We start from the raw sequence: 13,736 nt of genomic DNA, 5'->3' as shown, positions 1-13,736 counted from the left end.
CAAAACACACAGGCTGCAGGGAAGAAACCTCCTCTAAAATAACACCTCAAGAACTAACCACTGAAGTGTGATGTGTCAGTGTGGACCCTTACCTACATTGTCTTGTGTACTAAAAACACAGTAAAATTGCTTTGACTTATTATATGAAGTCTCATAAATAGTTACAACAGCCAGAACGATGAAAAATGGTTAAAAAAACCCAAACCTTTCTTAGACTACTACTGCTTCCCTCTCCAAAACATGGAGAATTTTTTTGGGGTGCAGTGGGGCTATTTTGGGATACAGGGTGTATTTTGAGGCTCAATGGGGCTATTTTGCACTCCTGACCCCCCCCCTTTTGCCACCCCCCAGGCTTCCCCATGTGGCTCTGGGGGGGTTCCCCTGTCCTGGGGTGTCTCCACTGCCCCCCCCCATGGCGGCAGCCTCTCCTGGCAGCGTCATCGTCTTGGTTATAGGTTATAGTTCCATCCAGGCAGTCATCCTTCTGAGTTCTGTTGAAAAGTGCCATTCTTACCACTCTGTAACTCAAATTCATTCTCTCTGTTTGAGACCTAACCTAGATATGAATAAAGATCTCATTGATGCACTGAAAATGTGCACATTTTGTTTTTTCTCCTATTGACATAACCTTTTAACATCATTTTCTTACATAAGGACGTTTTCTGTTGGGACAGAACATGCGAGTGGTAAACAATGTAAAAGTAAATGAAGTATGACTGGAATGTATTTCTGTGTTCTAAACAGCATTAAGCGTTAAGCTTGGCCTTTAACATTATACTTCAGGTATCTTTAGAAGCCCAGTATAAAAACCTCCCAAGAATTTTTGTGAGTTAAGTGAAAATGTCCATGTGTATGCATTTGGAGCTGTCCTTTGTATCAAAACCCTCTACTGTTCAGGGCATTTGACTTGCACTGTGGCCAAAGAAGGCCAAAGGAGACCTTTGTTTTTCAGGCAAGAAGTAGGTCAGTTAGGACTTGCCTGTCACTTGCCATAATGTCTGTTTTGCTCCAGAGGAATAAACTTCCATAACCTCCTTTGCCTTTCAGGAGGTCTTCAACAAAAGGCTTACAGAATAAAATGCAGGCTTGTGCAGGCTGTAATGAGATATTATATGCAACTTAATGCCAAAAGCATGGTGACATACAGCTCCTCCTTTGCAAACAGCCAGAGTCACCAGGGCAGCCACTCTGACTACCAGCAGTTTCAGTTTGGGTTCTCCCTGGATCTTGTGGCTGAGGTGCATGATTGCCATCTAATGGGGGCTGCACAATTCAGAGTTTCTCAGGTGCAGACAAAAGGTGCTGTTACCTTCATCCTTTCATGCTGTTTGTGATACAGGTTGCTGTTTGTTTGTCTAATCTCTGCATTTGAATATTTGGAATGAGCCCTTTACTTCTCTTTCAGAAAATAGAAATTATAGATGATGAAGAAAGTGATATGATAAGTAATTCTGAAGTGGATCAAATGAGTTCTCTTTTGGATTACAAGGTGAGTAATTGGCTGTATAATATTAAGCAGGATAGTCCACAGAAAGTTCTAGATGGCTGTATCTGTAAGGAATTTGGGAAAGGCATGTGGGAGCCTGCAGCTCCTCTGCTTTTACCATGGCACTGCACATAATACATCTCCTCATCCCATTTACGGACAGATTACCCATATTTCAACCCAGAGGGAGGCAGGAAAAATGAGATGTCTGCAGAGCAGTTACATCAGTTCCTCTGTAGCCAGCTGCAGCTCCCACCACATGTCCCAAGTGAAGTACTTCATTTAGCCTCTAAACCAAAACTTTTCTTTTTGTGCAAGGATTGTTCCTTGGAGTGCTGTGGCACGCTTTACATGCAGCGTGATACTGTCAGCTCCAGAAAGGGACATAGCAGCTGGAATCCTCTAATGAAATGGGGGGATCTAAGCAGAAGTCATTCTCACAGTGCAGTGCAGAACATGTCTAAACGCAGGAGTTGTGGGAAGGAGGAAAAGCAGTTGGATACCTGGCAAACTGCTGTCATCTGCCAAATGGGAAAAGTTATGCATGCGTTCCTGCTATCCTAAGAGTTACTGCGGTGGTCTGTGTTGTGTATTGGTGGTGGTTTTACTGATGTAGCTGGCTTTTTAACCTCAAAACCAGGCATGTTCTACTAGTGATAATCAATTCCAAAGTAATAAATAGACCATCTTTTCAGAACAAAAGTCCTCCTTCAGTGTTTTCCTGGTAAGGGCAGTGGGGAATGAATATGGAGAGGGAATGACCTTTTCTTAATGTCACCTGTCACCACTGTGAAAGGCTCGTTGTGACAGCATGCCCTACAGAACCTTGTTTGTCGGTTTGTTGTTTGACATTAGTGATTGGTCTTTGTGCCTGTGTTTTCTGTGTAAATCTGAATCCCTTCTTTGGCTGGGCAAAATCCATTGCTAAATAGGCAACTCGGAAGTTTCCATCAGAAAGAAATGCATTCAGCTGATTTTCTTCTGAAAGCCTCATAATTGCAGCCTCATTAGAGCCATTATAACCTGAAACAGTATGGTGAGCAGTGTGTTGACTGAAGAAATGTGACTTTTCTGGGGCAAAAACCTCACAAAATAACAACTCTTTTTAAAGGCTTGTAACAAACCTTGCAGTTCATCACACGGTCTCACCTTTTCATATCAACTAAAGTTGGATTACAGCCAACCTATCAAATGTAAGCATGAGTAACAGAGCATAGTTCTGTGTTTAAGAAAAGAAATACTATTTTTTCATTAAAACAGAATGTCAGCTTACAAGTCCACTATTGAAATTTGCTTTTATAATTGTTTGCTGCCACCAAACCCAACCCTATTGTATGCAAACATGCCAACCTAATTAATCATATGGTTGTATAAGCAAGGGTGGGTTCTTTCTTGCCTCTCATACCCCTGAGTAAATGCGACACTTCACAGGATCTAATGGACGATGCACATTTGGTGCTACTAATCAGAAACCTTTTGCAGAGATGCACAGTGACTTTGATCTTGAGAAGTGAACTGTTTATTCAGGTTACGTGATCTTTGCAAAGGTAAATAACCAGAGGGAATTAATTTTAGCTCCGCACTGATCAACAGATGTGGTGTTTTGGTCTTGCATAGCAATCAGTTGGTAGGTTTGAAGGAGAAGAGGTATTTGGAATTAAGTATTTATCAAATCTGAGGTTTTAATTCATTTTGTTATTTTTACATTAAGGCATTTGCAAGTAGAGTAACACGCATTTATGCAAAGGTTGGAAAAATGCCTTTTTAGCCACAGCATGCACATTACTGCTAATTCTCAATTCCACAAATAAGTTCCTATTTATTATTATTGTTATAATTATATGTTAATGTTATATGTTAAAATAACATAATAATAATATATGTTATATTATTATTATACTGAAAGATCTTGGGGAGGTTGGTGAGCTGATACGTGTCGAACTCAGCTGCACCAGAGGATGCTGTATTTTAAGTTGTGGTAGCTTTGAGGAATGTTTAGGTTTGTTTCTGTGGTCTTTGTGCCAAGCCTTCTGCTGTGAAAATGGCATTTATTTGCTGTGTGTTCTCACAGTCACCCTGCCCTTTCAAGATCACTTCTAGGAAGAGACCCGGACTTTGTTTTTCCATGTTAAAATGGAATTAGAGGTCATCCTTATGAAATAGAAAGCAGTGCTGCTTTAACAGCTTCATGTCAAACTTTGGCCCAAGTCATTAATGCTTTAATGATAATTCTGAAGTGCTTTGTCTGCATGTAACACAGCTGACTGTCACATCTCTTGGGGAGGATGAGGAGAGATGAAATGGCATATGCATTTGCAGGCTTAGAGCGACACTGCTGGTCCTCATCAGAACATGGATTATTCTGTATTTCTGTACCTATAGAAGTTTTGGCTGTAATTAACATTGATTCGGGCAGGAATCATAATAAACACAACTTTACTCATTTTCACCAAAACCCGTTCAGTGTTAACGCAAGTTTAGGTGTTATTACAAAGATGCAGTCCATTACTTCCAGAACTTGATGTCATTGTCCCCCACAGAATGAAGAAGTCAGATTCATTGAGAATCAGTTGGAGAATCACAAACAGAAGTATTTTGAACTACAGACGTTTACTCGGAGTTTGATACTTGCTATTAAATCAGATGATAAAGAACAGCAGCAGGTAAGGCTTGAAGTAGGTTTTAATACTGGAAGGTGTTTGTCATTTTGTGTTTTGTCACTCCTTTAGTTTTATTCTGTAGTGCCCAGAGGCTCAAATTCTGATGAGGGCAGCGTTGTGCTGAACATCCTGTAGACAAAGAAAAGCTGAACTTTAAAACAAAAGAAGGATCTTGCAATCTACACAAGCAATGACCTAGACAAGGACGTGTGACTTTTACAAAGGGACAGACAGTGAACCAGTGTACACTGAGGGACTGGGATTTGTCTGTTGTGACAGCTGAGATGTGAGATTTAGGGAAAAGAGCCAGGCTTCTTTGCTTGCACTGCACCACGTCTAATACACAGCACTTCTTGTGGTTGGTTGGATCATGTCTTGTATGGGTAACATTCTGGGCTTTAGTTAGGAAGAGACTTTGGTGCTTTCATTTTTTTCCTTTGCCTTTAAGATACATCATCTTGGACAGTGTTTTTCCCTGATAGGACAAGGGGTAACGGGTTAAAACTTAAACAGGGGAAGTTTAGATTGGATCTAAGGAGGAAATTCTTTCCTGTTAGGGTGGTGAGGCACTGGAATGGGTTGCCCAGGGAGGTTGTGAATGCTCCATCCCTGGCAGTATTCCAGACCAGGTTGGATGAGGCCTTCGGTGAGATGGTTTAGTTTGAGGTGTCCCTGCCCATGGCAGGGGGGTTGGAACTGGATGATCTTAAGGTTCTTTCCATCCCTAACTGTTCTGTGATTCCAATACTGACCTCTTGTTTTAGCCATCCAATACCAATGCTGACTGAAAAGCTCAACAAAGTTTTCTCACTGTATATTCAGACATTTGAATGCTGACACAAAACCTCTACCTAATACTGTATTGCAATATGTTTTTACGTCCAGGCACTGCTCTCAGACTTACCTCCTGAATTAGAAGAAATGGATTTCAATCACACATCCCCAGAGCCTGATGATACCTCATTCAGCTTGTCGTCTTTGTCGGAGAAAAATGCCTCAGACAGTTTGTGATTTATGTTGGTTTTTAACTGACAAAAAGGAAACCCCACGGAACGTGCAGGTTTCAAGAGAACAGCATTTTGCTATCCAGTGTTCTTCAGTCCAAAAAAGAGAGCCCGAGGTGAAGTAGACTTTCCTGAAGGATGACTGTAGTACATCATGGCTACAGTTTGCACTGTCAAGAGATTTTGAATGTTGGTTTTGGTAAATGGAAACTGTGTGAGGAAAGGTTTCACTTCTAGCAGTTTGGCCTTGATTAGGGTAACTTCTCACTTTCCAGAATAACTCTTGCTCTGTAGCAAAGTCTTTTTGAGCAGGGATCCGAGAGTGGAAAACACCTGTCCTGTGGTACAGACAGCTAATTCTTTCAGAGTTGCTTGCTCACCAGTCCTGTTCATTGGTTTTTTTCCCCATTTTTACTCAGGTAGGTGGACTAAAAATTGGGGATCCAAGTAGAATAATGGGCTTTTTATGACTTGTGCTTTGAACCCTTTTGAAAATCTGGAATTAAACTGAAGTGGTTTTCATTATGTGACTTCAGATTGTTGAACTTCCCATTTTCTGACCAAAATAGCTGAAAAAAACTTGGAAAGGCTAACTGAAAAATTTGAACTATTGTCAATAAATTATTAAAGAAGCAGTCATAAGTGTTGTAACAAATTAGATGGGTAAGGGAAACCTGATAGCTGCAGAATGCAACTTTCTTATCCTCTCACAGTAGCAACGGGATTAGATGTTTACACTACAGTTTAGGGTTTTATGAATGTAGTTACAGGTTTTGTTTGTCGAAGTCTGAATGCTAAAGTTCTGTTCATTATTTTAAGTATTGGTTATATATTTTTCCCCAAACTTTGATCCATTTTATCAAGGCACTGTCATAAATCCACAGCTGGGATTGCATCCTGAAGAGTATTCAAGTGTTTGGAACAGAGTTTTGCAGGTCCGCTAACTGTGACCTGGTTTTGAAGTAGCCTGGTCTGACAATGGTTGTGGCAACTGCCAGGTGCCATTTCTAAACTGTGACCCTGAGGCAGTGCTGAAATGGATTTCTTCTTTCCCAGCTGTTGTTAACATTTAATCCTTTTAATCACCTGATTAAATGGATGTGCAGACACATTCAGATAAATTCAGCAGGGCATGTAGGTGCATGCCAGTGTTACTTGTGCTCTGTAACTTCTTATCTGAATATTCTTCAGCAAGCATTTTAGAAACAGGTATCTTCAGTGTGGTAAAAAGCCTGATCTTTCAGTTTTATGCCAAATAAGAATTTACTCTTGTGATTCCTTATTCATGCAATACAATAAGCAGTCTCCTTAATTTCAGTGGGAAGGCCAAGGTGTAGCACAGAAAATCCAGAGTGTTGGGGAAATAACACCTTTTTTTGTTTCCTTTAATACCTGGATTAACTCATGAGTTTTCAGTTTTTCTTGGTTTATCTGTTCCTCCCTGATCACTTCTACAGCTTTGCTTTTGTGGTGTCAGTACTGAGTTCTGTTCTTTCAGGGGTTTTTCTGTCTCTTTATGCTTGGGCATGGGTTGGGGAGCTTTTAGCAATATTGTTAAATGCCAGCTGCAGAAAGAATAGTAGCAATTTTAAAAACAAAACAGGTCCATAGTTCTGATTACTATACAATTCAGTTAGCTCCCGAAAGTCCTCTTGCCACCTATTCTACAGAGTAACCCCACAAAAGCAGGCTGTTGAGCCTATAGTTGGGTTTAGGCATTAATCTTGGAGTAGAATTCCAGGAGGGATGGAAGGCGCTCTGTGCAACCAGGAGCTAAGTGGTAGGTTACTCATCCTTTCACTGCCTGAGCTGAAATGTCACATCCTGGCTGGCAGTCACGTCCTTACCGCCTTACTCAGAGGAGGAGTGGCAATTTTACATGCCTGTTGAAATGACCGCCAACCTAAAATGAATTCAGGTTTGTAAGCAAAGATCACAGGACTATCTTTCCAATGTAACATAGAGCTCATTCTGCTCATGGAAAAAAATAATTCATAAAGGGGTTTCTGTACTGGGCTAACAATGATTTCTGTTGCTGTTCTCTCTAGACAGGAAATTTGTGCCACAGACAATGAAACCTCTTGTCCTCTGTGAGCTTTGCTAGAGTAAAAAAAGTACTGTGACTTGCCACTGTTTGGACCCTCATTTCCTGCTTCTTCCACTTAAATTCCCATGAAAAAAGGCAGGGTTCTCTTAATACGAGTTCTTGATTTTGTAGTCAATGAAGTCATCCACCTTTATACAAGAAAAACTTTCCTTGATGATTCATATTTTGCTATTTCTTGCTTCTATTTCATATGCCAAACAGATTGAAGGAATTAATTTTGAATGAACTGCTGCTAGATTCAAGCACTTATGTAAGTCCCTTTTCTCAAGGAATCCTCTTTAAGGACATGCAGCGGAACCTCCAGCTGCACTCAACACCCACGTCAGCCCTGGGGGCATGTTGTTCTCTGGTCCTTTTCTTTGGTAGGGTGACAAGACAAAGCCTAAAGGAGTCGTCATGCTTTCAAACGCTGAAACACTCGATGATACTACGAGATATTCAGGAAGAGCATAAATGATACGCCTGTATAACAAAACTCTAGGTAGGATAATACTGCAGAGATGTTCCGTGGGGTTTTTCGGTATCCATGTATCTTTCCTGCAATATATAAAACAAATATTTTAATGCTATGTTACCACTACTGGTATCTTAAATCATTGCAGCAACAGTTGCTCTGCAGTACAGTGGCTGAAGAGCGGCTGATGAGGTCTTGAAACATAGCACTTAACCTTCCCTGAGAGTTATCAAAATTCATATCCATCTATTGCACTTCAGACTAGCACTTCATACATGCTTTGTAATTTAGGGGTGGTTTTGTTTCCTTGTGTCCTTGACAGGCAACATAATGTGCTAACTGAGTTTGCAGGTTGCATCCTGATCCGTGTAGCCTTCGAACAGTATGAGAGAATTGGGCATATTCCTTTCCAACTCTTAGTAATTGTACTGACAAGCTCATTGCTGAGAGGGACGGTGTTCTGATACACAGTCACTGGGACATTCTTTTCCAGATGTGATTTTGGAAGCTCTTTAGATGATGGAAAGCAATGTGATGGCTCGCTGGGCCTGTGGCGTGTCAGGGTTTGACTTATGGGAATTTCCTCTGTTCATAGGATGTTAACGAAGACCACATTAAGTGCTAGTTCATCCTTTACATAGACTTCCTATGAGAGAGAAAGCTCATACTGTGTTACAATGACAGAAATAAAGCCCCCCTTGCTATTTCAGGAGGCTGGCTCTGTAATTCAGTACCTGCAACAGCACAAGTGCCATGTATTGATGTTCTTATCATCTCTCCACAAAGGCTCTCATTTGCTTTGTCTGTGAAAGATGACTTTCCCAGTGTTGTTTATTCCTAACACATCTGTCAGAACATGAATGATGAGGTATGTCTTTCTGAAGAACCCAAAGTGGGAAAAGGTAGCTCAGAACAGACACTGTAAACCAGAGACGGGGCGCTCGTTTGCCTTAGGGAGCAGTGAAAGTCTTTGATGCTAGCAAGCTTGCTTATAGTTAGGAAGCTGTTTCCTGAAGCTATGCCTCCTTTCATTTCCCTGCAGGTGATGCTTCTGTCAAATCTGCAGGTCTGATGGGAGTGAGTAATAGTAAATAGTCTAATAGGTGAATTTTTGGCAGATTTAGAAGTACACGAACAGATGTACTGTACAAGTGTCAATTTTCTTGAGTGCTTGGTTCTTGAAGCAGCACTGCACTTTAATCTTTCCAAGTATTTCTTTTTCGCAAAGGCAATAAAAAGTCTGAAAAATGACAAGCAGATTGTGGGCTTTGCAGTCCTCTGAGTGAAAAAAGGAACATACCTGTTGTATCTTCATCTGCTTAAACTGGGAAGCAGCTTATCGAGTCCATTCAGCAACTGGAGACAGCTGTATCTACCGTTGGGGTTGTACAGTTGAAATGATAGGACAAGTCAAATGGAAATTACTGCTTAAAATCGATCAGCTATCCAATTTGGGATCCCTATTGCACTACCATATTAGTAACGTTAAAAAGAAACTGATGCACAGCACTAACTTTTCCCTAGGTACTCTAGTCGTAGCTGACTGTTGGTCTCAGGATACCGATAGCATAAGGAAAGACAATAATATGCATAAATGGAATAGCACAGAATAACTGAACCATGAAGAATCTGTAACTTGTAATGTTACAACCAAAAGCTTCATTTACTACCTCCAGTCCCGCTGCCCAGGTCCTTCAGGTCAGCCGGGGAGCAAAGAGGCTGCTTGATGTGTTCGAAGGACTGGAACCTTTCACTTGCATTTCGAGGTTCTGCCTTTTCTGCCCCAGGCTCTGTCACAAGGTTGAGGATGTTGCTTGGTTGTGAGGTGCCTGATCAAGGTTAGTGAGAAAACTCCAGCTGGTCGTTAGAGAAACCAGGGGCTTGTTTATCGTGTTCGATTGCTCTAGCCAGTGAATATTTTAGCACATTGGTCAAATGTGGAATCTTAAAAGTTAGGAGCAAAAAAGAACCTCCAATAAGCAAAGAAATAATTACTTAGGTTTTTTTTGTCCATGGCAGAATAGGGTTTTATTCTGTCTAAAGAGTATTTATTCATCCCTGAAAAGCAGCAACTGACATTTTAGTCAGAAGATGACGGACACAAATGGGGCAGAAACTTGGGCTTGTGATGGTTGTTCTTGTTTTAAACAAGTGAGCAATCCTCTTCGATAAAAGAGATGCTTAAGAATGTTTCTGTAAGGAAAATGGTATCAGGTCAATGCTTTGGTTCTGGTGAGCATTTTACTGTATTACTGAACTAAATCAATAATTCTTTTCAAATCCTGTATTACATTTTACACACGCTACCTCTGAAACACGACCCCACCTTTAAAACCACACAAAAAATGTGAACTTAAAGCATTTTTTAACGTTTTATAGGCAATAAATTATTTCCAAACACACATCCCTCAATTTTGTGCTTGTTTTTTTAGTTGAGTGCGAGACGTTCGCCTTGGGTTTTATTTTAGTACTGTGTTTATGTATTTGTCTTAAACACAATCTATGGACAAGGAAATAATAAAGATGTGGTATTAGGGAGAAAAGATGAGTTTATGTTAATGGTAGTAAATATTTCTATTGAAGCTGAAGGGTGATGTAGTAAACGGGCTGGCTGTGCTATTTTTTGTGCAGTTACTGTAAGGGATGGATATTATTCATTATTCTGGTACTAAATGATCATTGTAACGTTTCTCAGTACATCACAGATTAATTTATCAGCGAGAGCAGTCAATGAGTCAGCACTGTAATGAAAAGAAATAGGATTTTATGTTTTCTGAGACACAATGGTTCATATGTCCATGTATTTTTGTTGCAGCTGTTGTTTCTTTTGCTTGCATAACTATGTACAAAGACCTTCTAGAAACAATTTTGGTTTGCTTGTAAGCAAGCATCCAATCTAAAGGAATCGGTAGCAAGCTAAGGTCTCAGTGTAAATGCAGACTGTGTTTTGTGGTCCAGTTACATCTTAAAAGAGTCCCTTTAATTTCCCCATCGCATCCCTCTCTCTGAAACACGTGGAGGAAGGCTCACAGAATGGATGAGCCTCTTCAGCCTGGGGATGGGGAGGGAGCAAGACACGAGGAGGCATTTTGGCCAACATAAATGAAAATCCAGGCATTTTAGACAAAAAAAAATTACAATAAACTGAGAAATTCCTACACCTTGGAAGACATTCTGTGAAATACGGTTCAAAAAGTCATTGGCAAATCCACTGTATCATGTTGGGGAAAATCCCTGTTCTCCAACAGGGATTCTGTCATATCTGTGATGATTTCTGGAATTGCTGAGGATGTGTGAATACACGTCTGCATATTTATTTACCAGACATACTGAACTTGATCACTGTATTAGCATCTTACAAAGGTATTTTCATGTAAAATATTAATGGAATTCTAAACATATTTTATTTGCTCTCTTTTTCATGTTTTCCTATATATTGGTTACATAGTTTTAAAACTGAGTCAAATACATCCATACAGACATCATTCATAGCTGAACTCCTTGCAAAACTGGTAACTTCTAGGCTGGAAAATGTATTAAAATGCCTGTAATAATGGTGTTTCTGAGGGATCTTGGCAAATAAACTGCTGTATTTTTGAAGAGAGAATGACTCTTCTGCCATGGTAGTTTTGGCTTTAGTTTCACTAAAGGTATCAGTTGGATTTCAATCTGAAATACTCTGAAAGTCTAACTATTACTGTCTAACTCGGATGTTTTCCTTTGCCTACAAACATCAGATGATTGATGATCTTAAAACTCCTATAGTTTCTTTCTGGGCCAATTCATTCAGCTTTGTAACCTGAGTGTATTACTGAGTTTCTCTGTGAAAATCACTATTTATATTGCATTTTTATGATTTGTATCGGTGTGTGTAGCAAAGAAACTACTACAGATCTTAAACTGAAGTACCTCCACTATGGGCCAGGACTTATGATCTTGGCTTGTTTGAAAGATGGATGCCTGGTGAAATATCCATACATTTGTATTGATTTTTTGTTTTTTTTTTTTGTTCTGTATATAGAAGGGTATTTATAATCTTGTATTAACAGAGTCATCACGAGAAATGCTTATTTCCTTCTTTAGAAGCCTGCTCAGCTATTTTTATATAAAATGTTGGTCTTCGCCTTAATTTTTTTCTTTTGTGAAGAGTTGTGCCATAGAGATTTTAACTTATCCACAGATAGTTTATGGAATTTGCTTTGACTTGTCTGCGGTCAACAACGTTGTCCTCAGATTGTTCCAAACCGTTTTCTCCTCCAGATGTGTGTCAAGGTTGTTTTGCTTTCTTAATTCCTTTTGTTACGTTTCGGAAGATACCTTTATATGCATGCGTTGGTAGATCAGGTTTTTTCCTCTGTAGTTTGGTTACAGTTTAGCGAAACCTTTCATTGAAAAACAACAAAAAAAAAGTTGAAGTACTGCTTGTACAAATGTATCTAGAATGGCCCAAACGGTCAGAGCAAAGGGCTATCGAGCATTGGTAAATTTGTCTACTAGACTCAAGGATATTTTTCTACGTCTGTCAAGTTTGGGGCTATGGAGAAATGAAATAAAGGCTGACTAACTCCTTTTCCTACATGAAGTCCTCAGTTTCTGTATTCATTACTGCCTTGTCAACAACCTTGTCATGGTATCGAGGATGGAGTTGTCGTCAGGGCTCAGCGCTGGGGCGTTCACATCCAGCTTCCCTTGGTCCCCAGTTTCCACTTTATGGAAAGGCAGTGGGAATTCCTGAAATGAAACCATTTTCCAGGTCTCTGGGCAGAACTTGGGAAGAGTCCATGCTTATGGCAGTGGAGGGCAAGGCAAACACGGCCAGGGCCTGGCTGCCGACAGTCACTGCCTTGTGCTGGAGCCATTGGCCAGCCAGTGCCTGGGCTTCACAAAGCCATTGTCACCCAGGTGCTGCTCTCAGCAGCTCACACGGCTCTCTGTGCTGGCAAAAGCAAAGCTGGGAAAGCGGCACAACCTCTGCTGTAGTGTGGGGGCAGCCTGTGAGGCCCTGCGCTTCCTGCAGGCATTCCTCGGAGCGCGTTGTTGGTTTGGAATAGAGCTGGGCCATGCTGGGGAGGGAGGCAGCGCGGTGGGGCCTGTCCATGGGGATCTGGTGGGGGGTGGATGCTCCAGGAGACTGTTCATTGGGAGTGCTTTAATTTAGCTACTGGTTTACGGAGAGGCTTTTCAGAGTTACACATCTTGCAGCCCTCCGTCCCGAAACACTTCTGACATGTCCTCCCTTTCCACACCATGAATTTATGTCTGATGAAAACAGCTCCCATTTAACATGAACAACAGCTCAGCCTAATTCAGGTGAACCATGGAGGTTGCAGTGTTTGGTGGCAGTGTTTAAAGTTATTTCCAAGACAAATACGAGCTCTCTACACTGTTATTCATCATACTGTTTTGTAGCATCACCTACCTTGAAAGTCTCCAGACGTGGCCTCTGACTTCAGCTGGCAATCACAGTCATGGGTTTGCCACACTGATGGAAACCTGACAGTGCTGGTTACTGTTGGCTTTTGGAGCAATGAATGAGTGATGAAAATACAATAACACATCTGTCCTGAAGAGCCGCAGTGTGGTACCGCGGCCCAGGGAAAGAGTACTCAAGACTAGGAGAAGAGAGAGGAAAAACAGCCACAAGAAACCCCATGTAAAAGAGGCTTTAGGACCAGACCCAGGCCACATTTAGGGTGGGTTCCTGCTGGACGTGAGACAGGGATGTGTAAGCAAGGTTCAGCTGAACCAGTGTTATCCAGAGCTGCTTTTGTTCACAAGCGCTGGCAGATGGCAGTGTAGCTTCATCCGTGTGCATCGTATGGGCACACGTGCGCTCACCTGGCTCCTTAAACCGCAGGTGTGAGTGAACCGGTTGCTGATAGGATCCTCAGTGCTCTAAAGTCAACTGAATTCACCCAAAACTTGGAGCCAAAACCACGCCCAACTTCTGAGTGATGGCGGCAGAGGAGGGGGGTAAAAACCAGAGAGAGAAGCGGACAAACGTAAGAGGAGGTGAGTCCGACCC

At 41.2% G+C, this 13,736-nt stretch overlaps 1 protein-coding gene across 4 annotated transcripts in view; it reads left to right on the top strand.

Annotated features, from left to right (window-relative positions):
• Window positions 1–10,115, top strand: part of HDX (highly divergent homeobox) — a 47,376-nt gene extending 37,261 nt beyond the window's left edge. For all 4 annotated transcript variants that reach the window (XM_061445693.1, XM_061445696.1, XM_061445695.1 and 1 more), the window contains 3 exons: window positions 1,406–1,489; window positions 4,027–4,149; window positions 5,032–10,115. In XM_061445693.1, the coding sequence (XP_061301677.1) occupies window positions 1,406–1,489; window positions 4,027–4,149; window positions 5,032–5,157 (333 nt within the window). In that variant the 3' untranslated portion in view covers window positions 5,158–10,115. The remainder of the gene's footprint in view (window positions 1–1,405; window positions 1,490–4,026; window positions 4,150–5,031) is intronic.
• Window positions 10,116–13,736: the final 3,621 nt, after the last annotated feature.

The sequence above is a fragment of the Pezoporus flaviventris genome, unplaced genomic scaffold (genome assembly GCF_033815535.1).
Source record: "Pezoporus flaviventris isolate CSIRO_AGI_PZ_B2104156 unplaced genomic scaffold, CSIRO_AGI_Pfla_v1 ptg000005l, whole genome shotgun sequence".
In the NCBI taxonomy this organism is placed as follows: Eukaryota; Metazoa; Chordata; class Aves; order Psittaciformes; family Psittacidae; genus Pezoporus; species Pezoporus flaviventris.
The sequence above is the reverse complement of the archived record's forward strand: the minus strand, read 5'-3'. Positions and strand labels throughout refer to the sequence as shown.